Genomic DNA, 24,934 nt, shown 5'->3' with positions numbered 1-24,934 from the left:
TGGATAAATGTAGATTATTTTTTAAAACAACACAAGTAAGAGCCAGCCAGAAATCTCTTACATGTAATATTCTAGTAAGTATGCACTTGCACACTTCCGACATGAGTATATACCTGTCATTTACTCTGCTGTTTCCTGAGGCTTCATTTCCTTTTACAGAACTGCTTTCACGTTTGCACTTTGAAGAGCAAAACTTTTGAAAACTTTACTAAACTTCCATGTAGATCTTTTTGCCTCCCAGTCCAGGCCTAAGTTTGTCCTGATGCTTCTGCATGAGTGAAAACTACAAAAGGGAATGCTGAGTCTACAAGTACAGAAACAAGGCTGCTTTTCCTTGAAGCAAACTTGAACTTTGGATATTTCCTCCAATGATGTCATTAGAAAATGGCCTTTTCCAGATGGCAAAACAAAAGAAGTTAAGAAAACAAATGAATTAAGAAGAATTAATTGAAGCCGCATATTACAAGTTGACATTATACATCTGGCATTTCTGTTTATGTTTCTGCATTATTACATTTCATTCCTATTTAATAAGTTCTAATTTTGTGATTTTTTTTCAAGATTTCGAAGTGCCTATGAAGAACTGAAGAACAGCCTGTAGTAAAGTATTGTTCCCAATTTAGCTGTACTACTTTTTTTTTTAATCAAATCTTTTTCTTCAGTGGATAAACTCACAAGATTAGAAAAGCCTCTTGAACTCCCTCATGTTTGAGTTGGCAAAATTCCCATACACAATTGTCCACATACAGCTACTTTTAAAAGACCTTTATTAAGGCTGTACAAAGTCAAGCACTCAGAAGTTAGGAAATGGCAAAACCAAGTTTGTGCACTGTTAGTTTGGCCACTTTTTGTGAGTGCATTGCAGTATCTGATCAAGCCTTTAGTACCTGGTCAGAAAGGGAGCTAAGGCTGCCCAGAAGGTGTCTAAAACTGCCCAACTTTGTGTGCCTGACCTTCTATAATCTTAAGTTCTCTTAAGATATGTATAATTAGGTTTTTAAAAGTTGAACTTAAAAAATGCCATCATGGTCTTACATGCAACCCACGTCCGTGTCAGGACTGAATCCTTTATGTTCTGCGTATGGACACCCATTCTTGACCTAAGCATCCGATGAAGTGGTGAATAGCTCTGCACCGAAGCAGCAGGTTTTGTTTTCATATTTCACTGGCAGGCCACACACAAGTGCGAATAGAGCCAGGAATTTTTCCTTCAGTTCTGAGCCCAAAAGAGCGTTTCTGCGAAGGCTGCAGACTCTCCAGCCCAATTTCTTTCCTGATCTATTCTGCCAGAGCTGTCAAATCTCTCTCCATTCCCTCCCTCAGCCCTTTGGTTCAATCCAAGTCATCCTTGTTCCTTCACTGCGCCTTGGCAAAGAAACTGATGTTCAGCCCAGCATCTTTAAATGCCTTTTCTTCTCTGCTGCCTATTTATTTTCCATCTCGGTCTCTTTCTTCCCATCGCCGTTCCAGTCGTGCTCTTCCCTGACTGCCTGTCCTGGACTTTGGGCCCACAGGAGCACTTTGTGGCTGCACCCGCGCTGCCTGGCAGAGCACTCCCTGCCATGTCTGACTCTGGTCCCAGATGCCTTTTCCCATCTGAGGGAACCACTCACCTTCCTGCTTCCTCTTTGATCAAATTTGTTCCTCCTTCCTCTTCACTCTGTGTGGAGTTTGGAGCAATGAGTCTCGTCAGCCATCTCCTTTCTGTCTCCAGCTTTTTCCTGCTGTTTCAGTGCAGCATATTTATTTATAGTAAATAGCATGCTTTTATATTCAGTGTGGATTGTTTATCAAATGAAGCACTAGCTCAATGCTGTTATTATATCCAAAAGTGTTTTAAAACTTTTTTGTGTGTTTTGTTTCGGTTTAAGAATTGTTTGGGCAATCTAGAATGCAAAATACATTCTAAGGTATTTTAAATAGGGGGGCATGAAGGTGGCTAATTGGAAAAATCAGTTACTGTTAATTGAGCTGTGAAGAGGAGATCAGACCCGTGACGATGTTTGTCCAGCAAACTCGGCTCATGCTTTACATTTTTGTGCCTGCTAGAGAAGCAGAAAATTGCAAAGGCAGCTAACTTGTCTGAGTAGCTTATGATATTAAAGAAGGTGCAAAAGACTTTCATGCTCAGACTTGGTGCAGGAAGCTAGTAAATGTATTCAGAGTGTTTCAAAATTAGTTTATTTTTCTCTGCTTTTTGGAGTGATTAAAAAAATGATTAAACTTTTGAAAAGTATTATATAAGAAGTGAATGGGGAAGAGTTTTCAAGACACATGTGCCTGTTACCATTGACTTTCAGCTGGTACTAACCTGCCAGTGCATCTGTTAGCCTGGTTTTTCTTCACAGGTACAATAAAAAGGTATATATTTATTTTACAGTTGAAAGGAATCCAGTAGTCAGGACTAATGTTTGTTGTCTATGTCCTAGACCTGTTTTTCTAATGCAGTGTTGGACATGAAACATGAAGTTATTTGGTTTTGTCTTGTTTATGTCAGATAAAGATAAATGAATTGCAGAACTAGAAGTTGGTGGTTACCGTGGAATCCTGATTACGTTCAAGCTAGGCACACAGCCATGCAAACTGCTAATACATGTAATTGGTGCTTCAAAAGGGCATAGCTGAGCAAATTTGATATCAAATCTGGTAGTGAAAAAGAAATTAGATGGAAAACTGAATTAGAATTGGCAGTTTTCTAAGTGAAAGCTACTAAATGGCCAAAAACCCAACAGTTTTGCAATTGAGAAGGGGGGGCAACTTTGGCTAACAGCCCATCCTGTTGCAGTGATGAAATGAAGGGAAAAATTAGATGTAAAGTAATATAAAACAAATAAGAAAAAGGGAAGCAGACAGCAATCAACTCAAAATGAGAGTTATGAAGTGTAGAAAATTAATAAGGAAAGCACTAGCCAAAGGAAAAGAAAAATGTATGGGTTGGAGTGCTTGGAGAGGGTGATGAAGAGCTGAAGTTCAGAGGAAATCCTTGTGGTAGGATAAGGACCGTTACTAGATGCAGGTGGTAAAACTGCTGGTGATGATGTAAGAGAACTGGAAAGTTGATGTCATTCATTAGCAATGCTTAATATTAAAAACTAACATTTTAAAATTCGGTAGGTCTAGAAACCTCATATCAGTATTTCTAAGGGAGATGCCTGGGGCAATCCCTGACCTGCCGATGAGAAGGATGGCGAACAGGACAGGACGGCCTGGGTGAAGTGCTGATCTAGCTTGACACCCCCGGGGAAGGGATGAAAAAGGAGACGAATGTTAATGAAGGAGCGTGATGTAAGTCATTTCACTCTATCTTTGTTTTTCAGTTTTCTTTGGGATTAGAGTGAACTGAGTATATCTGAGCCCCTGCAAAGCTTAGTGTTTTCTGACAATCACACCTTTTAGAAGGTTGTTCAAAGAGAACCATAATGAAATGGGGATGCTCATGGAAGGGTCCTGCTGGGACCCGATACGTTTTGGTGGTTCCAAATCACTGGTGAAGATAGATATAACATCACTACTGATAAAATGTTAACATGACAAAAATATCCATACCCAGGACCAGAGTAAGAGCTCCACATGTGTTCCCAGTGCAGTCGCAGGGTGAAAGACTAATGAATAAGAATGTGTTCTTGTTTTTAATTACCATTAGCAGTAAGTGATTATACTTCTGTATGTCTCAGCTGTGAGAGTTGGGGAATTTTGGATGCAATTTGGATATTTACATTTTAAAAGAGAAGCAGAGTAATTGGAATGGATACAAAAAAAGATTCAAAAATTACTGGTGGAGTGTGAAAATGCCTTAGAGAGGACAACAGAGAAGCTCAGTTGGCTGAGTTTATCTACCAAAATTGAGAATATCTTGATTACAGTGCACAAGTATCTTCACGGGGAGAAAATATTAAACATTGCAGCACTCTGATCTTAAAAAGAGCAACACAAAAAGAATCACTGACTGGCAATCGAAGCCAGGCAAATTCAAATTGGAAAAAGGCACAAATTCTTAAGAGAGAATAACTGTGTAATTTAGGAATGTTTCTCTAAAAACTGTGAACAGAACAATAAAAGTTATGATATTTATGCAAATAGCTTTTTCATGGCTTTTTTTTCTTTCAGAAGTATATTTAAAGGGGGGGAAACAGGACGAAGAGGCTCCTGATGAGGCTTTCATAGGGAAGTTTAGTCAGCATAGCCCATCTGTCGTGCAGAGTTGTGGAGCTGTGTCTAAACATCCAGCGCTGCTGGAGCCGAGTGGTGGTTCACCTGCTATGGGAGGAGGTGGGAGCGTTCTCAAGTGTTGTGGCATACATTGCGTATGTATGTGATGTTGTCGTGTAACTTTTTACATCATGTTAATCCCATCGCCACCTTGAAAGGATCTGTGGTCTTGGAGGAGTTTTTACACGGTGCAATATCTGAACACTTGCTAAGTTTAATACATTTCCATACTATGTAAATGAAAAAAAAAAGTATCTGCACAGAAATCTCATTCTTGGGGGTAGATGTAGGACAGGAATTGCCTTCCCCCTCTTCCACCCACCCTCCAAAGACAGCACAAGGCTCTTCCCTATTCTTGCCATGGACATCCTTGGGTCCTGCAGAAACATGTAGCGTTGCTGATTTGAGTCACGGGAGCCTTTCCTCTAGGCTGCAGTGAGTGACCGCTCTAGCATGGTGATGGGAAACAGGTCTGCTGAAGAAGAAGTTCTGCCGTGTGTATGGTTTGCATGAGACACAGCTGCGCTACCCTGGACTTGCCCCGATTCATAGCATTTCAACAGGGACATCCCAAAGGAGACACCACATTCTCCAAGATTCACTTCCAGTTCTTCAAACATTTGCCCATGGATCTCCACGCAGTAGCAGACAACAAATCACAACAACCCTTAGAAACAGAGGTATTTTGCCTGCTGAACTAACCCTGGAGAAGTCTCCTTTTCCGCTGATTGCAGAGGGAACCGAAGGCGAGGCAGCCAAGTTTGGCCTCTGCGTATCACCTTAGAAGGTGATACGATTAATATTTGATCGTGCCTGGAACATGTGAACATGATGACAACATTTATGTCACAATTGTATGCATTTAATAAGCATCTCATTTGAATTATTAGTTAATGTACAGATCCCCCACAAGTATTTTTATGTTATAAAACCCATAATTTATCTAAGTACAAGCTGCAAGTTCGTAAATACAGCATTAAGAAGGTAGCCATTGCATAGCTGGTTTAACAAAATATCTTTTGTGAGTAAGATATATAGGCTTATTTGGAGAGGATTTAGCTACTGGGAGGAGGTCTCCCAGTAAGTTATATGCTTCTTAGCTGCAGCAGACAGGGAATATAATTTCTTAGTTTGTCCTTCTTGTCAGTAGAAATCCGTCTGACCTGACTGCTGTCTGACTCGAGTATCTCCTCAGCCCGTTGTTCACTAGAGGCAGATTTATAAAACGTCCTTACAGGAATGAGGCTGGAAGTGACATTTTGATTGAAAGGAGAGCTGGATTAACAACTGGTATGCCAGTACACTTACTAAAGAGGAGACAGTGAAACTATATGGCCTGAGAAGACTTGTAAGCGATCTTTTGCTTCGCTCAGTGCATGGTGAGTGGGAGTCGCGATTGCCTGGCAGGCCCTTTGCCTGCTGGACAAGGCGGGCAGCGCCATGGGGCCATTGCTGACGTACCGACGTGCAGGCCAGTACTGCACTGGAAAAGCCAGAATAATGCAGCAAGGATGCAGTGTCTGCAGCAAGGTAATGCTGAAGGTTGGAGCGGTTGTGCACAGAAGCCTTTTCCATCTACTGTATCTTCTTTTATGACCAGGGTCAGGCATAACAGTCTGTCGAGGTAATGCTCTGAGGGCTGCTTCTTGTACATACGTAAGTGGAAGATGGTCTGTTGCATCTTTGTGCGCATACATACACACGAAAACTGCAGAAAATGTAAACTGAGAAAGGCGTGATTAACCGTGCCCTTATCAAGAGCACTTGCTGACTGTTTATTGCTGACTGACTCTGCAGATTAAATTTGCAAGAACAGCAATAAGGAGAATGATGGGTGGAAACTTAACCTGAAAGAAACTCAGCAGCCGACACTTTGGATGTTTGAATTACATCTGAATCAAGCTCTTGATTAAGTCTTAGCCATGTCAAAAGCTCAAAGCAGCAATTGTAATTTATGTGGCTTTTCCCCCCCCTCATACTGCTAAATTAGCTATTGCAATGTGCAGCACATCCATGTCACTACATTAAATTTGTACGCAAAGAAGAGGGGAGATTAGGCAATAACGCCACAGGACAAACAGTATGTAGCCGGGCATATCTTCTTGGCTTTGTTCCGTGTTGTTTTTTTAAAAAGTGTTTCCAAATCTGAAAAAAAATGATTCCAGACGTGCTCATTTGAAGGATATAAAAGTCATACTAGCACCAAGACTATCCGAATTCTGTGCCGTACCTGAATAGACAACTAGTCCCATCTTAAAAACAGAAGTGCTATAAACAATAAAAAGGCCACAGGCAAAGGCTTTAGTGCTTCATTCCCATTAGCATCCTTTTTTCCCGAGTATTTTAGACTAACATAGTTAGAGAATTCCTCTGACGCTCCAGCACACCGAATCAGAGGTGCCTGATATGACGTGGGTCGCTTGTCTGGGCTGTCGGGACTGGATCCGTCCGTGGGCCGTTCGCCAACGTACAGCAGGCTGCGGTCTTTCGTGTCTTGCTCTGTTTTGAAAAGTTCGTACTCCATGTGGGGCAGCTTGATGCCCAAAGCCAAACATCCATTGGTGGGTGTTATATCCTGCTCCACCCCAGCACTCCAGGAGCTTGTCAGCCCACAGCTTCCAGGTTCTGAGGAGTTCAGCATCATCACCGTCACCTGGTCCATGGGTGTCACCCGAGCCTGTGTGACTTTAAAAGCCAGCTCTGTCCCACCTCTCACTTTGGAGGAGGGGATGCCTTGGGTGTAATGCCCAGATGCGTAGATGGTGAAAGTTGGCTGTTTGCAGAGTGGGTCAGAGTAGTGATAGTAATAACCTTCCCAGGTGTGGTTGTTACCGTGGAATATGAAGTACCTGGTAAGGAAAAGCACCGCAGGTCGGACCTCGCAGTGGGTGCTCACCCAGCTGCCGCTGAGCTGCATTGGCAGCTGAGCTCTGACGGGTAGTATGGGTGGGTGGTGTTCGTCAGCTCTGTATATAATCCCACAGGCCGGGCAAGGATGCACGTGGTGCTGCAGAAGACAAAAAAAATAATGTTTTTGTGAACTGACAGGCAAAAAACCCTTTCAGAATGTTTTAAAAGCTGAAACTCCCCTCTCCTGCACCAGCACCAGGGTGTTCAACTGCAACGAACTTGGCCCAAGACATTCAAGCAGATTAAGTGAGATGAAGCGCTGCCCTGGCTCTTTGCTATTCTGGTACGCAGGAAGGACAGAGAGGTCTGTGCCCTGAGGGTGTGCTCTGCCCTGTGCCAGGGCTGCTAAGGATAGACAGACTGCAGGGAGGAGGACAGACAGGGCAAGGGCAGAGCTGCTGTAAGGGCAGGAACGCTCCCTCGGGCCATCCAGGTTGTTCCCCCACAAGTTTTCCACTGCAAGCTGCTGCACATACCCGATGGGCAAGGATGAGGGTGCTGGGAGACGTCAGCTACACCACCGCATTTCTGCACCGATTCAGAAAAAAACGATGCAGTCTTTTTAGGCAATCAAAAAGGCTGTGAACCCTTACCATGGGCAGGCTTCTGTACTACACCACCCTGACGGCAGCCTCCCCAGGAGGGCCGAAAGCACGGCACGGTCTGCTTCCCCCTTCCTACAACGCCGTACAGAGCCCCTGCCCACGCTCCCGCACCTGGCTGCGTTTGCAGGGGCGAGGCGGGTTGGGAGGGAGGCAGGGGGTTCGCAGAGCAGCCGGAACGGGCACTGCACCGGAGACAGGGAAGAAAAGGACCTACTGCAGAACGAGGACCTGACCTTCGCTTGTCTGCCTGGGCTTTGTGCAGAGCTCCGAGTCAAACCAGTCCTGCGGCCGATCCGGTGCCAGGAGGTTTTTTGGTGCAGCTTGGAACTTTTTCTTATACTTCATATATCACAGCTGATTTATTTTTAAATAACCAGGGTTTGAACATTGTATCATTTTCCAGAACACAAGCTAATCTTTACTGAACTGTCATAGGCAACGAGGTTAAATAACTCAGTAGTTAACTGTAGGGTGGGTAATTTACATGCAAGTTGATTGGAGTCTACTGTAATTTAGTCATTTTCAGCTTGCTTTACTGCTACTGTCACGTTAATGAGTGCTGACAGTACACAGTACATTATGGCTAAATAATCCCAGAAGTTGGCAAATATATATGCTCTCCTTAGACAGGAAATTCTTTGATAATGAAAGGTAATTTGGGGAGAATGGGTTTCTTTAAAACAGATATAAATTTAAGGGAAAAAGAGTGATATTTTCATAAAGAGGGTTAAAAAATAATTCCTAACATAGCTGTGTAACCCTCACTAGCATAAGCAAATGGATGTTAGTGCGGGGGGGGGGAAGAAAAATCCTGTGCTCAATAAAATTATCACTATAGACATGGAGCCAAAAATCTTACTTGCTTAAACCAGTCGTGTGAAGTTATTTCTAATGTATGGCAGCTTCTAATTATCGCCAAGTGGTGACATCATGTGCTGGTCCATCGGAGAGCTGTTAGCTGATTAGTTACAGCGCTACATTCAGAGAGCGAATTTCGGTATCTTTAGGTTTGGTTTTAAATTAACTTTTAAAAGTGTTTATGTTTACCATCTGGTTTTGCTCATATATATGGTTTTGGCCCAAGATAACACAAGTTTAACCAATTTGAGAATGTTACTTTCAAGGGGGAGACGGGTGTTGCTCTGTTTCTCAGAGTCCAGCTGTAGTAGTTTGGGGTGTGGGGAAATGTTGCCCCCAAAATAATATTTTTTCAGTTAATTCAATTCTATCTGGTAAAGTTCAGGGAGTTTTTTTCACCCCATCTGACTGCTCAATCACTTCTGAATTGATTAGCTGTGATTCAGATAGAAATGTGCTTTCCTGGAAATAAACAAACCTGCTGCAAAATAAAATAAATAAATAAAAATAAGATAAAATAAAATAAAATGCAACCAAGTCTCCTGCTCAGTTTTATTTACGTCAAAGTGAAAGTTTGATTTCTGTGTAATAACATAATTGTATTCAGGGCAACTTCCTCTGCTAATGGCATTACACCGAGGAGTAATGATTTAATAGCAGATGTTGCTTCCTCGCTCCTCTCTCAACCTGGAGGACACGACAAAGAGCAAAAGAGAGGGGAGGAAGACAAACGACAGAGCAGGCAGCCTCTAATGATGTGCAGCCCGAAGCTTTCACTGACTTTGGTGCAGGAAACTAGGAAACTGCATTTCCTAGGAAAGCACAGAGCCAAAGAAAAGCCGTTAACTCCAGGCCCGTGCCAACGCAGGCTGGGTTCTGATGTTGGTTTTGCTGAGCTTTCACCCACCCCAGTCCCCCTCTCTCGGTAAGGGAGAGAGTGAGCCCGACGTGCCGCGGAGCACCCAGGCAGCGCCCTGGGAACCCACACCTCCGGCCCCATACCTCCTCACCCTTAGGGCAGAAGGGGGCTAAGTGCAGGCAGGTGGTATTTATCAGTAAGGAAATAACACATGCTTGGCAAAGCCCATGATGAGGGGACTGTGTAAAGCCATTGTCCTTACCACAGCACTCTGCATAGGTTGCTGGTAACCAGTCGGTCGGTAGTGGAGCCTCTCGACCCACTCCGTGTGAATGTCCCCCAGGTACAGCTCTTCCACCAGCCGGCTCCCGCTCTGCTGCGGCTGCAGCAAGGGCTGGTAATGCTTCTCCACCCGCACCAGGCTCAGCTCATGCATGGCGAAGCCCAAGGCGGCGGTGCAGTCGCGCTCGGTCTTGGCGCTCAGCAGTTCGTAGAGGGCTCCGGGAGCCCAGGTGCGCCCTGGGGGCAGGAACCCCCTGCAGCCCTCGCCGGAGGTCTGGTTGATCCAGGCGGCCACCTCCCGCATGGCTTTCTGGCTGTGGAAAACGATGCCGACTTTGTGGAGGTGGTAGTCGGCCTCGGTGGCCCCGCGGGTGATCCAGGAGGCCTGGCGCAGACGGAGCTTGCCCTTGATGACCAGCGAGTAGGAGGGGTCGCGGCAGGAGGGGTCCCAGTAGTAGAACTGGTAAGCCTTGAAGAGGCGGTTGGCGTAGAAGAGGTAGGATCGGGTGAGGAACTCGGGTCCCGGCCGCACCTCGCACCTGGGGAGGAAGGCTGTCCTGAGCCGCCCGCAGCACATGGCCTGGGGGTGCACAGGGTGAAACCCCTCCCCAGGGGCACCCGGGGTGCGGGAGGAGAGGGGCGAGCATGGGTGGGAGCAGCATGGTGGGCAGGAGCCTCCCACACCCGGTGGCCACCCTTGGGTGATTTTAAGATCTGGGCATCTGCTACGAAAACGTGACGGTGCCGGACAGCGGATCTGGCGCTTTGTGCCGCATCCCGGGAGGAGTGCCGGGGACAGGGGGGGATCAGGGGGCTCTGCCCATTTGAGCCGGGTGTGCTCATCAGCTGCACCCCAACGGGGGGGAGAGGCGAGAGGCTCTAAGGGTGCTCGGGGGGGGGCAGGGGGGACCTCAGGCCTCCCTCCAGCCAGGGGTGGGTGCCTGGGGAGGGGAGAGAGGAGGACAGGCCTTCTTTCTGCCGCTCAGCTATTCGCTTTCTCCGCGCCGCCAAGCCCAGCCCGGCAGCACCGGGGGCGGGGGGGCAGGAGCAGCGCAGAGGGGCTGGGCGGGGGCGGGGGGTTCGCGGGGCTTTGGGGTGCGTTCCCGGGGCGGGGGTGCCTTACCCGGTGGAGACCCAGCGGCCCTCCAGGCGGGGCGGCAGCCGCGCCGCGATCCTGGCGCCGTCCTGCAGGTGGCGGAGCTGCTGCCGGCACCGCGGCTCCCAGCGCAGCGGCGGCTCCGCGGCCGCGCAGGCTGCGCGGGGGCGGGAGGGGGAGAGAAGGAGAGAGGGCGGGAGGGGAGGACGGCCGTCAGCACCGCGGGGCAGCGCGGAGGCTGCGCCCGCTCCCCCCCCCCGCCCCCCCCTCCGCAGGCAGCGGGTTCCTCCGCGCTGCGGGGCTCCGCCCGGCAGCCCCGGAGCTGCGCTCCCGCGGGGCAGCGGCCCTGCGCGGCCCTGGGGCTCGGGGCCGGGGCCGGGGCCGGGGCAGGGGCAGCCCCGCTGCGGGCTCTTCTGGGGCCGGCACCGAGGGTTGAGGGTTACGCGCCCGAGCAGATGCGCGGGGCTGTGCCCGCGGAGAGCTGCGGTGCCGGGCGGGGAGGGCTGCGGAGGGCTGCCGGGTAGCTACAGGCTCAGCTCGGCTCCTGCCAAGTGCGCGGCACTTGCGTTTCTTGACTGCTTCACTGACACGGAAAACATTTCAAATGTCATTGCCCCGAGAAACTGCATTACGGCCCTTTGGCTGCATTAACCAGGAGAGCTCGTTAAGAGAAGGAAACCCCCAAATGGGTTCGCTAAGCAGCAAGCTCTTAGTTAAGGGTACAGAGTTTTTATTTTACTGTTTTCCAACTCGAGTCTCATCTGAATCCAACTATTTTTTTGATTAAATCTTCAAATAAAACGGAGTGCTCTTTGTTCATGTTCTCGCTTTCTCAAGCTATTGTTGAAGCAGTAACTGAAACAGGGAATTACAGCATGGGAACGTTAGACTCGCCTGTCGCCCGCCATAAGGACAGTAATTCTGTCACTTACCTCATTTCCCATAACAACGGATGTTATTGGCTTAGGGAATGTGTGAACACTCAGCTAAATCCTGAAGACCTTTGCATGCACGCATATATATGTACGTATATTCCTGTATGTTATTCACTCTTTACTTAAGCAAACTTCTGTCGCACTCATCGCGAGTTTGCTTCAGTAAGGAACATGGGATTTGCCTCTACACCACCACAAAATGAGTTCTCAGTGAAGCTCCTCCTGAAACCCCACTGATTTTCTGCTATCGTACAACTGTCCTGTCTGGCAGAGCCTGGTCCCTCAGCCTGGTGGTGTTCAGCCCAGCCCAGGGCTGCCTGGGGTTTATGAGCCCAGCCGGGGTTCGCTCGCTCTAGCTGTACTTTGCAATTTGCCTAGTAGTGTGCTGGAAATTTTCGAGCCAACTTTTATTCACTACGTACCAATGGTCAGGACACAGGCAGGCTGGAAAGCAACCTATCAGCTGGAAAGAAAGATCTAACATATACATATTACCTTCCTACAGGGTGAGGATGCTAAACATTTGCACGCCCTGTGCCTCAGTCAAGGAGATCAAGATACAGAGTCACACAACTGCTCCTCTTAGTCCCTGTGTGCCACAGACATACTTCTATATAACCTGAACCATCCTGTGGTCTTTACAGGGAGATTTGCCTAAACCAGACCCTACACTGGGAAGAGAAACCCAAACCATCTGCCTGCGCGTGAGAGAAGCGACGGCTGAGATCGTGAAGGGCCTAAGCCCGGCTTGGAGAGTGCAGTCATCTTCCTAACAAGAAGTGTTTGCAGATGAAGCTAGCACATATGGATCTGCCGCAAACCATGGGCAAGACTACGAGCTGCTGAGCAATGTCAGCAAAATTCCCTGGCTCACAAGCTCAGGACATAACACCAATATAAACACTGAGGGTGAGATTCACAGCTGGGGTCTACCAGGGAGACTCCCCCGATTCCCACAGCCAATTTACTCCGAGACAGGAGCCTCGCATCCCTGGCATCAACACATCCTACACACACAGAGGGTTAAAACCCTGTTACAAATCTTCAGCATCCAAGTTTGCCACAAATACAAGCCCTAGACCAAGTCAAATGGGAACTTGGTAATTAAACGTCTGCTGTGCAAGTCAGAGGCTGCTGAACATGTGGCAGAGCAGAGAGATTTCCACTCGAATAGTATTTTATTACTAATCTAGTAATATATAACTTAAGACTTACTTTTGATGGACAAATTCAGTCACTTCACTATGGCACTGCCATTTGCAAAGGTTTTACACATCACAGTAACAGGGTCCTTGAAATGTATTTGTGTAGATTTAAGCACGCAAACCCTGAAACTACCGCAAAGGGAATAAACACATGGTAAGTGAAGCCCCCAGCGAAGCAGGAGAGCAATAACAGAAGCAGCCTACCTACCTAAAGGCCAGTGAAACCGGCCTTGGATTTTCTGTTACCTCACTATGCACTGGAGTGCATAAACTAGCTGGAAAGACGCATTATTAGTGTTAAGGGCTCTTTTTGGAGCAGACTCACAATTGTACTGTTTTTATTATCTTTAAGGGCTGGATGTGGAGAGCAGGGGTAGCCAGCTCCTTCACAATTGCTTGCGCTAGTGCTTCCTAAAAAACGGTTCCTGTGAGTCCTCAAATGAAAAGGGGAAAATACGGGATGACAAACCCCATTGCTACTAGTTAAACCTTTAATTTGGCAGCTGCAGCGTCCATGCAGGCTGCCCCATGGGTGCCCAGTTAGCAGAGCCCATTAGGAGTCGGGGCTGTGTCCTCATCCCGGTTCTGCCATGACTTTGCTCTGTGGCCTTGGGCAAATTTACTCCTGTGTGCTCCGTACTCCCATGTCTTTTTTTCCTCACTTGCAAAATACGCCAAGTTTCATCTGACTGACCTATCAAGAGGCCTAATTACTGGCAAAGCTTTTGGAGAGCCTTCAGTACAAGCATAGTCCAAACTGCATTACACTTAAAACAAACATGAAGTCATTATCCTAGAGAATTCGGTAAACTAAAAAATAACTGTATTTGTATTAGATGTAATGGACTGTAAGGGTCAAATTTGCTCTTGCTCATAACCACAGGAAGACTCTAGAGGTGTCGGTGTAGTCTATAGCTATACCGAAATAACAGCACAGAATATAGCCCAATTCTCAACTTGCTAACTGCGCTCTGTGTGTGTTTATTGCAGCAGAAGCTTCAATATTTGACTAAACCCTTATTGCTACTTTTGGCAGAAACACTAAAAGTCTACATTGTTCGAGAGCACAGACACTTTGGCAACACAATCACTACATTTTGACACATTCAATAGAAAAGGGAATTTTTATAATCAGGATCAAACTCCATGGGAAAAAAAAAAAAAAGAAAAAAGCCCTCAGAATGTAAATATTTGACATGATGGGAATTCCTAGGGATTTTGTCTTACTTAACTGTACACAAGACTTAAAGCTGGATGCATCCTGAAACCAAAAGCTATTGGCTTGTGTCCAAATTTTGTGGCTGCTTTTCTCTCTCAAATACTCCAGCCCAGCCCCACCAGATCCAAACATCCTTTCAAGCTGGAAAAGTTCAGTTCCAGTCCTAAAATCTGTACTCAGGGCACATCTCTATTCCAAGAGCAGCATAAAGTGGCTGTCACTCATATGTCACTCTGTTAGCCTCTGGTGAAGCACATCAGAGCAGCTCCTCTCTCCATCTTAAGAGAGACACAAATTAACTGCTTTATAGAGTTCTTGGGCAGGAGGAAGGAATTATTCACAATTCATCTTCAAGACAAAAATACTCATTCATAGGAAAATCTAAAAAAATCCCCAACTATGATCTCTTCCACTCACTCGTTATCCCGTCTGTCTGTATCGATTAACCACAACCGTTTCCAGAGAGCTCCTCAGTACAGCAGCTAGACAAAACAGTATCTTTTTCCAGCTTTCCGGTGCGTGCTGCATCCAAAGCACTGGCCCAAAGTCTCCAAGCAATGGGGCTGCACAAGCGCTCAGGCAATTAGGCCAGTAGTGCCAGTAACCGGGAATGGTGGCTGGCCACTGGCATCAACAGAAACTGGACCAAGCCTTGAGACAACAGCAGTAGTAAATACTGACCAACTATTCCATACACTTATTTGTATAAGTGACTTTCAGAAAAATCAGACCCACAGCATCAAATGATAGAAAGGCAGAACTGGAAATTCTTTGCAAAGTAAATTGTTGGTAAAATTAAGACAAAAGATTCCTAGGCAATGGCCAAGCCTGAAAAGGAGAGCCTGCCAGTGGGGTTGTGCTACATAACTGCTGTATGCTCCGTATTCAGACTCACTTCTCACTTTTAAAGGAAAAAAAATACCAACCAGGAGAGAAATACTGTAGTATGCCTTGTTGGAAACAAATCTTGTTTGTGTTCCTCCAAGCAGATTGACTTTGGAAAAAAGCAAAGTTGAGTCACACATCTGTTTCTTTATAAATGGAGGAGAAAATGCATACATTACAGTTTGCACCAAATTAGTTACTGTAGATCAACTCTTCTCCAGAGCTAGATTGCTTAATCTGTTACATGTTATTGCCTCCTATGGCCAGAATTTATTATTCCCATTTATAATTCTAATGTTTCAGTTAGTCACCCATTCACAGGGATAAGATCAGTGCCTGAAGTCATGGAGCATTACACATTTCTTCATTTAGAGATGACATAAAACCTTTGATATTTTCTGAGGAATGTTCAGACTGGAATGAAATGGACGATAAGAAACATATCAATATATTCTGCATAAACGAATTACACTTATCCACACAGACTCCATTAACAGAGCAAAATAGTGTTTCTTTAGCATTTTTCTCTCCTGGATTTTGGGTTAGCCACTAAAGGAATAAGCATTCTTTTAAAAGCAAAGAAAATGTTTGTATTTAGCAAATCAATTTTTCTTGCATTGAGTTGTGTGGAGGTTAAGTTAGTGGTGCTTTTAATTCACTCAGAATAAGGCATTCCCAAGAGGACAATTCTGTGGGAAGAGATACATTTTTATATTATAATATTATAAAGTTATAAAACTTAAATATAACCCACTGGGGCTGGAAAACTGTATCACAGCAGAACTTTGCCTTTGGCCTATCTGCAAACTGAACCCAGTTCAGGACAGGACTTAAGCACATGCTTAAGTCTAATTGGTTTCAGTGAAACTTAAGCATGTGCCTGAAATTAAGCCAGTGCATGAGCATTTTTCCCGATTCGTAATGCCTCCCTGAATTGAAGCCAGAATGTGGTCAAGTGGTTGAGGGAGGATGCCAGCGCTTTCACTGGAGTACTCTTTGGCTTCTGGAAAAGTATTTCTATTATTCATCCCTTCTTATTTGTCTGTAAAACGGGTATAACTACATATAGCTGTTTCACCAGTCTGATGCTCAGTTCATGCTATTTGTAAAATGCTTTGAATTCACTAGATGTTTCTCAGTTATTCTTTCAAGGATGGCACAATAAATGTATTACGTTAGCTATCATTGTAGAGCATCACCTCGAGTTTCCTGGGCATAATACAGCATAATCATATATGAAATTCTGCAGATGCTAAGAGGGAACTCAGCCGACTCAAAATTCCCAAGCAGCTCAGGATTTTAGAGAAATTTTCAAAACATACTTCACCACATACTTTCAACACATTGGCAAACAGGTTCAGACACCGTATTCTATGGCTTTTAGCCTAGCTTTATTCTGAGGCTGTGATCACTGCCTAATTTGTCTCATGTCCACAATTAAAATAGCGAAGCACTTGTGGCGAGTTGACTGGAGGTTTTTAAGGCACTAGAGAAGTAAATATTTTGCTCTTGGAATCATGGAATCATTTATTTCTCCTGTAAGTGTCATGTCCGGCAATAGATGACAAGACAGATGAGATTTGTGGTAGGGAAGGGAAGAAGGGAAAAGGTATTTCCTCGGGCACCTCAAAGATCTTCTTCAGTATAAACTATATTTAAATAAATTGGCTTCTTAAAATTGCCCTCTCTAGCCATTTACCTGGAAGAAGACAACCAGGCCTAACACTGTAAATGGGATTGTGGGGCTTGAGCCCAGTTTCATTGGAGTCCATAAACAAGAAAGATCCCATGACCGTACCAACACAGCATCAGCACCTTATTCAGAAAATGCCCATCCTCATAAACTGACAGGTAACACTCCATCTGGAGAACGAAGGGATACAAAGAAGAAACGGGATGTTCTCAAATGGAGTGAACTAAGCAAGACATGTAAGAGTTGGCATAGAGGACCTGTGATGACAAATAAAAGCACTAGAGGTGGATGTCAGTACATCTTCCCAAGAGAGCTCCTACAGTTAATGTTAATCAAAACGCTACATTTTTCAATTACACAACAGAGCTTTACTCACCACATACTTGCTGTCCTGACAGACACAGGACCCATTTCACTTCGTGTTTCTCCCTCCCACCTCCCAGAAGGTATTGCACAGGCTCAGAAAGAGGAGTCATATGTTTCTTCCACAGCTAAATTGGTCAATGTCAAAAGATTTACTGGAGAACAGCTGAGCAATTCCATATGGCCTGACGGCCCTAGTTGGCCCAACCATTGTGGTCAGCTCAGCGGTAACCGGCCCTTAGCTCAGAGCCCTGTCCTGCTGCCAGCCCCGCACCGGGCAGCCCAGCCGGGGGGTCCAGGAGAGCGGACAAGAGTGCCGAGAACAGCGTCTTGCTGTGAGCCAAAATCAGAGAAATCACAAGGCTCCCCTGCAACAATTCACTACCTCCACATGAACCTACAGGACAGAGTCTGGAGGGAGAGGGATGGTTAATCAGGAGAGGTAAGAACTAATGGGATAATTGCTACGTGCCTTCTTTTTTTTTGCATCAGCAAGCACTGAAAAAAGCAAATGGGTTCGGGCTACACTAACACACCATGACCTGTGTTAAACTCTGATCAGTACTGCCGCACAAGTTCGGCACAGAGAAATATATAACCAAAAAGCAAAAGAAACCAAAGGAAAGAAGGGCGATGCTAGAGGTTTCTTCCTTGAACACTGGTGAAAGTTTAAATTTTATTTTAGTGAGATAGGTGAGAGCATAGTGACATGATCTGTAATCCCCTGGGTACCTCGACAGTGAGAGATTGGTGAGAACACATGGGGGAAAACATTTATTTTCAAGAACAAAAGCAAACCAACTCAGTCCAAGGCTGAACAATACCCCGGGGGTACAATCGTGACTCAGTTAAATTCTAACTGGAATACATATTCTTACCAAATGGGACATAATACATCTATCTTCCTTAATTTAGATGAGCTGGAAACTCATTAGAAAATACAGCACATGGTTTTAAAATTAATGGTGCACCATCATTTTGAATGTATAGAGCACCCATGCAATTTTGGCAATTCCCTCGAACCCCTGCACAGGCACTTTATTAGTGGCTATTGTGGCCATTTTTAATAGTGATGGCTAAGCATATTTCTTCCTGGAGTGCTTTGAAGAGCAGAACCGGTAATCAGGCCATGGCTTGGCTATAAAATGCCAACCTCATTTCGAACATCTAAATCACTCACGCGGACCATGAGCGCAGAGAGGACCACCCACCACATAATATTAACATAAATATAGCGATTACCCAAAGCAAAATGAGCAACTGGAAATGGTGGGAGTTGAGAATAGAACAACAAAAAACGATTAGGGGGTGGGAGGGATTGAGTTACGAAGCGAGGTTAAAAGAACAGAGTACATGTAGCCTGGCTGAGTGACACTTGGGGCAAGATGGACATGATAACAGCCTATAAATATTCACAAAGCATAAACACCAAGGAAGGGAAGGAATTCCTTGCAGTGAATAAAGAGGTTCTGTTGGGAGTGAATGAAGAGAGGAAAAAATGTGTTTTGTGTATCAGGGTGAACTTCTTGAGGCACAATCTAGTAGGCAGCGCAAGTCCACTTGCTTGGCAGGATTTTGAGGGATTGAACAAAGCGTTAGTACAGCAGGGAATAACCCGCTCTTGGCAGGGAGTTGGTGGGATACTCTGAGTGGCCTTTCAGTCTCCCACTGCCACGGAGCCATCCCAGTTCCCTGCTCCCACAGGAGACTGCTCTCCTGTGTAAGCTCATTGTTCACTGTCCTGCTCATCGAAATAACTGCCTGGCCTCCCTGGGACTAGAAATATGGGCCAGATGCACAAAGGCATTTAGGTGTGTAAAGACATAAGTGACTGCAATAGGTACTAAACTGCTGGCGACGGCTGGGAATCCCAGTAGGTCCCTGCAATGTCAAGTACTCACTGCTGAAAATCTAAGTCCCGGAAATTAGACTATAAACCCACTAAAGCAAGAACGATCCTTTTGTTCTCTCCTTACTCAGCACCTAACACAACAGGATTCTTGGCACTCCTGCAAGGATACTGTTCATAGTAATAAAAATACGATCTAATAGGATCTAATAGTCTGAGGCTACTTGATTCCTGCAAAGCCAAGGATGAGAAGGGCATTCAAGAGCAGTCATAGCGGAAGGTATCCTCAGAAGAAACGTTCTGCAGAAAGGTGGTAAATTGATACATAGCCCACACCAGAAATACACACACATGTTTAACTTAGAATCACAAGTGACCACAGAAAAAGGTTACTTGTTCAGCTGAAGCACAGAATTAAAGTTACTTCTAACATGTGTTTTGGGGTCTGGGTGTGGTTTCTAGATAGCCTGAAATTTCAGTCTACTGTTTTGCCTGTCAACATTAGCCAAGTTTTGATGTATTCCAGTTCTCTTAAACACTGCCGACAGATGCTAAAATCAAAGCTGACATTCAACCTACGTGCTGCATAATCTAATAACGGGACTCGCGCTACTCAAAACTAACAAAACTCAGGAGCTTTTCTGCAGCAAAACTTTGCTGTCATTTATATTTTCATCCATCTCTTCCAGGGAGTCTAACTGGGAAAACCGATTTTTTCTCTGAAAAAGCTTCTCTGAAAAGCTTTAAAAATAACATGTCGTTGTGTTTTTGTATCAACAGGGGAGAAGAGACACTTAAAAGCCATATGCTGCCAGTGTCCAGCACTTGTGGATTTGGTAAGAGTGTGAACAAGGTGAATCCAATTGTCTCAGTGGGGAGCTTGGTGTATACATTGATCTCAGAATACAGGGTGAAAGTCTGCTTCCAAGGATCTCTGCGTTTGACAGAGGTCAAAGCCAAAACGTGTGACATTTTGGCCTTCTGTCAAGGCCAAAACGTCACATGTTTGTCAGTGTTTCTTACTAACCCAGCAGAAACCATAGGGGACTTCTTCAGTGATCAACTGGTGGGATACACTCAAGTTTAAAGCATTCTTTTAAAAACTAAACTCAAGGAAATCTCTTCAAACACTCAGTGGTGAGACTTCTCCTGTTGATTTATGTACCATCACACCAGTTGTAAGTCAAGAGCTGTTGTTGCACTGATCCAAATGTCTATCTAACAGTGCCACAGGAGCTGAGCTTCATTGCAGCACTCTCAGTTTCAGCTGAATTCAAACTGTGTTGATGTAATAAGCTATTCACTGAAAATGAGAAAACATCAGTATGAAAGACACAATTATCACACCATCACCCTGCTAAAACTCAAAAATAATGATGGATTTCAGCCCTCTTATCACTTAACACTCTGGAGCTTTGGCATTTCAAATAGACATCAGAGTTTCTTTCCTAATGCACAGAAACAGAACTTCCTAATTTTGCATTTTAGAGCATGAGACCTTTTAGCTCCTCAAAGAAAAAAAAAGACAGATTGCAGATTACTAACTCCTCAGATCTTGTACAATTTAAACTAGGTAGAGAAGGAGCTGTTCTATGAATCATATTTTCAGTTTCTGGCAGCACTCAGCCTACCGAAGAAGGGCTACACATTAAAATTCTCACATTCTCACTGCCAGTTTCTTGGTATTATTATATCTGAGATGCACCATCTTAAAATCATGAAGTTAGGAATTCTCTTTTTTCATAGTTTTATCTTCCTTGGCAAATAAATAAGAAAACCAAAGGAATTGCGTAACAGCATTGTATAGGTGCTTCCTAATTTTGAGGTTGATTTTAGCAGTGATTGTATCTCATGCATGAAAGCGTTGTCTTTATAGATGACATATGCTATGTTGTGGGGAAACACAGGATCCCATTGAAAGCAAAATCTCTTTCCAAACTTTGTTCTGCCAGATGCAGCCTCCCCTAGCACTGGATTCCAGCTTTGGTTTTCTTCATAGCAATTTCTGGCTTTTGAAAATCTCCTTACTCAACAATTTGTGCTTGTGGGGAAAATATAGAAACCACACGATATTTTTTTCACTTGTGCTTTTTTTACATCTCAGCCCTGTTTTTATCTATATCCATATATTTTGAAACATGGCTAACCTATAATTATGGAAAGAACAAATAGAGTCATATCACACGATCCAGCATAATGTATTAGTTGTTGATTTTTTGGCCAGCTTGAGAAATGAAGAATAAAAACCACCAACTTGGTAAAAATAAATTAGCTAAGTAAACATTGCCCAAACACATACTTGAACCAAAGACAATGAAGTTAATTTAATAGTAAGTACATATATATGCATGTGTAAATACACACGGACATATCTATATTGAATGTACTACTATCATTTATGGGATTCTCTTCCTAATCTCATAATTGAATGCAACTGCTGATCTTATCTTACCCCAACACTGTAATTTTCAAACTTAAAAATAAACACTGAAAGCAAGAATAGATCTTTTATGTTAAAGCCATGTAGGAGAAGCTACACATGAAAAATATCAGCGTGGTGTTATTGGAATGTAAAAACTTTAATGAAAGCTTAGGTAAAACTCAGCAAGCCTCTGGGGACATTTCCAGGAATGAGTGATTCTTTGCTGGAGGAGACTCCAAAGTCAGATTCCGTTACCTAACTAAAGTGCTTTTTCAACTAATTATGCGCTGGTGTCATGCTCATGCTGATGTTCAGTTTTATGCAAAATACAGAATGCCAGTCTTGCTCACAGTGAAGTCACTGGCAAACCTTGCTTTGATTTTAATGAGTTCTGGATCTGACTTGGCTATTTAAATGCATATTTCAAGGTCCAGCTTCTGTTCTTACTGAAATCAATGGAAATTCTCTCACTGAGATCAGATGGAAGAAGCACAGGGTATAAATTAGATTGGCCTAAAATAAAATGTATGAAGATTTAAGAAAGAAGTATTCTAATTAGACTGAAGTGAGTAATCTTACATAATGCAGTGTAACAGATCTCTGAGCAGAGCAACTTGAGCTAATAAAATATAGAGAGAAGGAAAATATGTATTTCTTAACCTGTTAAGTCTTATCTTTGGGGAACAACATATAACAAAGACCCCACATAAGGAGAACAGAAAAGTAACCCTATAGAAGTACCTTACTTAGGGATTTCTTTCTGCAGTCTGGTCCTTTACGCTTAATGCAAATAATGTCCCATAGCTGTCACTACACGATTCTTTTGCAATGATCACTAAACTAAGCCCTGAGCTGGAGAGGCGAGTCAGTGTGATATTTTGCTGCCCCAAACCTCAGATGAGTAAACGAAGTGGTAGAAAGGAAACTAGCAGCAGGAAGCCCAGGTGTCTGGGTGTCCAGTGTCCAGACTGCACGGGGGGCCTCAGGGGCACCCTCCCACCCTTCCTTTCACCTGCCCCTTCTGTTCAGGGGTGCAGAGGCTCAACCAAGGGTCTCACTTGCATTTCCTAGGAAAATACTCTGTCCAAGGATGGAGGAGCCTCCCTCAGGCTCTGCTCCTTGTCGTAAACAGAAATCATTTTGCCTTTTTTCACAGCACAGTTGTCTTTGTTCTCCCATATGGTCTCTTAAGCCAGAACCTTTTCTTCTGAAACTGCTCCAAGAACTGTGGGGTTGAAAGACGCCTTTCTGAAAGGGAGCCGCAAAGACGCAGCCTGCGCTGCTCTGAGGGTCTGCCTGCGCAGCTGGGGCTCGGTGGCATGTCCCTGGAGCAGGAGACTACATGTGAAGTTGTCCCTCGGTGGGGCAGGTGCCGGACCCTCCCAGGGATAATTCCCAATTCCCAGGGAAACACCAGAGAATCACCTCTGAGCCCTTCCTGGACCTAAACTCAGCTCAAGCACTCACCGTACTCCGCGCTCCGGACAGGAGCAAGCTGCAATGGCACAGGGGAAGCCCGAGGAGGTTTCTGGGGAGGGGGAGAGCGACCCCCACCACTCTGGGAGCCCCGGGTGGGAGGCAGAGGCTGAGCCCCAGGCCAGCACCAGCCTGGGCTGCTCAGCACCGGACCTCCAGCCCTTCTGGCATCTCCACACGCCGTTCAGATGGGGGGGACGGGAAAGGCTTCAGGGAAGCCCCTCGGCGGGGTGGCCGTCCCCCCTCCCCGGCCCCACAGCTCGGCAGCATCCCCGGGGCTCCGGGCTCCCTCCGGGGCTCTCCTCGCCCGTCCCCTCCCCAGGCAAACGGCGGCGGATGGTGCAGGGCAGCGCGGAGCACGCCCGGGGACGCTGCCCCGGCTCCTCCGCGGGCGCTCCGGCCGGACAGCGCGGGCGCGCACGGCGGAGAAACCCTCCCCGGGCCGGGCGGGCATCCGAGGGGGGAGCCGGGCAGGGAGCGAGCGAGGGCAGAGCCGCGCAGGGAGCGAGCGAGCGGAGCTCCGGGCGCCAGGTGCCTCCTGCCCCGCCGCCGGCACGGCCCGGGGCGGCAGGGGCCCCCCGGGGGACCCCGGTCCCAGCGCCGGCCCCCCGGAGACCCGCCTTGCAACTTCCTCGCGCCCTCCTTGCAGTCTGCTCGCACCCTCTTCGCACGCTCCTTGCAGCCCTCTCGCACCCTCCTTGCCGTTTCGTTGCGCTCTCCTCGCACCCTCCTTGCACACTTCTTGCACACTCTTGCTATTTCCTTGCACTCTCCATACAATCCCCTCGCACCCTCATTCCTTGCACCCTCCTAGCGATCCCCTGCCCCCTCCCGCCCCATCGCAGCGCCCCGGGGGAGAGGGAGGTGGCAGGGAGCCCCCCGAAGGGGCGACCCCGGCTCCGGCACCCGCTCCCCCTCCCCTCCACCCGCCCCAGCGTGGCAGCGACCGCCGGTGCCACCTACCTACGAGCAGCCCGGCGAGCCACCAGCACCGGACCATGGTGGCCGCTCTGTTTCCTCGCCGAGCGACGGCAGGAGAGGCGCGATCGCCGCCGGTGCCCGCGGAGCTCAGCGGGGCGCGGCGCCCGGCGGCGCAGCCATGGGCCGCGTCCGGCGCTCCGGTGCCCGCGGCGGCGGGACCCCGGCTTCAGCCCGCCGGCGGGAGGCTGAGCGCGGCGGGGCAGGCTGCGGAGCAGTCGTCCTGCTCAGCCCCAAGCCTTGCGAAGGGAGCAAAAAATAAAAAACATATATATTTAAAAATAAAGCACCGCGACCCACCCCGCCGTCGCTGTGGAGCGCGTCCCCCCGACTGCTGATAGCTTTAATGGAGCTTGGCAGCCACAGGTTCAAGTTGCCAGAAGAGGTGGAGACTCCGCCGCCTGCGCCCCACATGCGGCCGCGCATCGCTCAGGCGGGGGAGGAGGAGGGCTGCCCCGCCGCGCCGCCGCCGGCCGACCGGGACCGGCACCCCCGCCCCGGGGACCGGCACTTCTCCCTCGGGGACCGGCACCCCCGCCGTGGGGACCGGCACTTCTCCCTCGGGGACCGGCACCCCCGCCCCGGGGACCGGCACTTCTCCCTCGGGGGCCGGCACCCCCGCCGTGGGGACCGGCACTTCTCCCTCGGGGGCCGGCACCCCCGCCCCGGGGACCGGCACTTCTCCCTCGGGGGCCGGCACCCCCGCCCCGGGGACCGGCACTTCTCCCTCGGGGGCCGGCACCCCCGCCGTGGGGACCGGCACTTCTCCCTCGGGGACCAGCCCCGACGGCCGCCCTGGCCGTGGGGCGCCGTGGCTGCGCCGTGCCGCTCTGTGCCCCAGGGGCCCCCGCGGCGGGCCAAGGCGGGTGTCACGCCCGCCTCAACCCCGGTGGCGGCGGGGCTGCCCCGGCTCCCCCGAGGCCGCGGTGGGGGCTTGGGCCAGCTCTCCTCCGTGGGGCGCCGTGAGGGGATCGTCCCCGCGTCCCCACGGCCTGGCCCTCCTGCCCGCTGCGGGCCGTGGCTCCCTCAGACCCGACAGCCCTCCTTTATCTGCAGCCTCGGCTGCCAGGGCCATCGAGAGAATGGGGCC

General features: G+C 47.3%; 1 protein-coding gene across 1 annotated transcript; it reads right to left on the bottom strand.

Moving 5' to 3' along the window:
• Positions 1-579: 579 nt before the first annotated feature.
• On the bottom strand, positions 580-24,248 carry APCDD1L (APC down-regulated 1 like). Its single transcript, XM_072879309.1, has 4 exons — positions 23,830-24,248; positions 10,847-10,976; positions 9,704-10,262; positions 580-7,216 (listed from the first exon to the last, which is right to left on the bottom strand). Exons 1-4 carry the CDS (start codon positions 23,864-23,866, stop codon positions 6,452-6,454), a joined length of 1,491 nt encoding a protein of 496 aa, XP_072735410.1. The 5' UTR covers positions 23,867-24,248; the 3' UTR covers positions 580-6,451.
• Positions 24,249-24,934: the final 686 nt, after the last annotated feature.

The sequence above is a fragment of the Ciconia boyciana genome, chromosome 14 (assembly GCF_034638445.1).
Source record: "Ciconia boyciana chromosome 14, ASM3463844v1, whole genome shotgun sequence".
Taxonomy (NCBI): Eukaryota; Metazoa; Chordata; class Aves; order Ciconiiformes; family Ciconiidae; genus Ciconia; species Ciconia boyciana.
The sequence above is the reverse complement of the archived record's forward strand: the minus strand, read 5'-3'. Positions and strand labels throughout refer to the sequence as shown.

What these genes read in the sequence shown, in the direction of transcription:
- APCDD1L (XM_072879309.1), bottom strand. Translation starts at nt 23,866, where the DNA reads ATGGTCCGGTGCTGGTGGCTCGCCGGGCTGCTCGTAG. An exon ending in GCTCGCCGGGCTGCTCGTAG is followed by an intron (nt 10,977 to 23,829) that starts GTAGGTGGCACC and finishes GCCCCCGCGCAG; the next exon opens with CCTGCGCGGCCGCGGAGCCG. An exon ending in GGCCGCTGGGTCTCCACCGG is followed by an intron (nt 10,263 to 10,846) that starts GTAAGGCACCCC and finishes CTTCCTCCCCAG; the next exon opens with GTGCGAGGTGCGGCCGGGAC.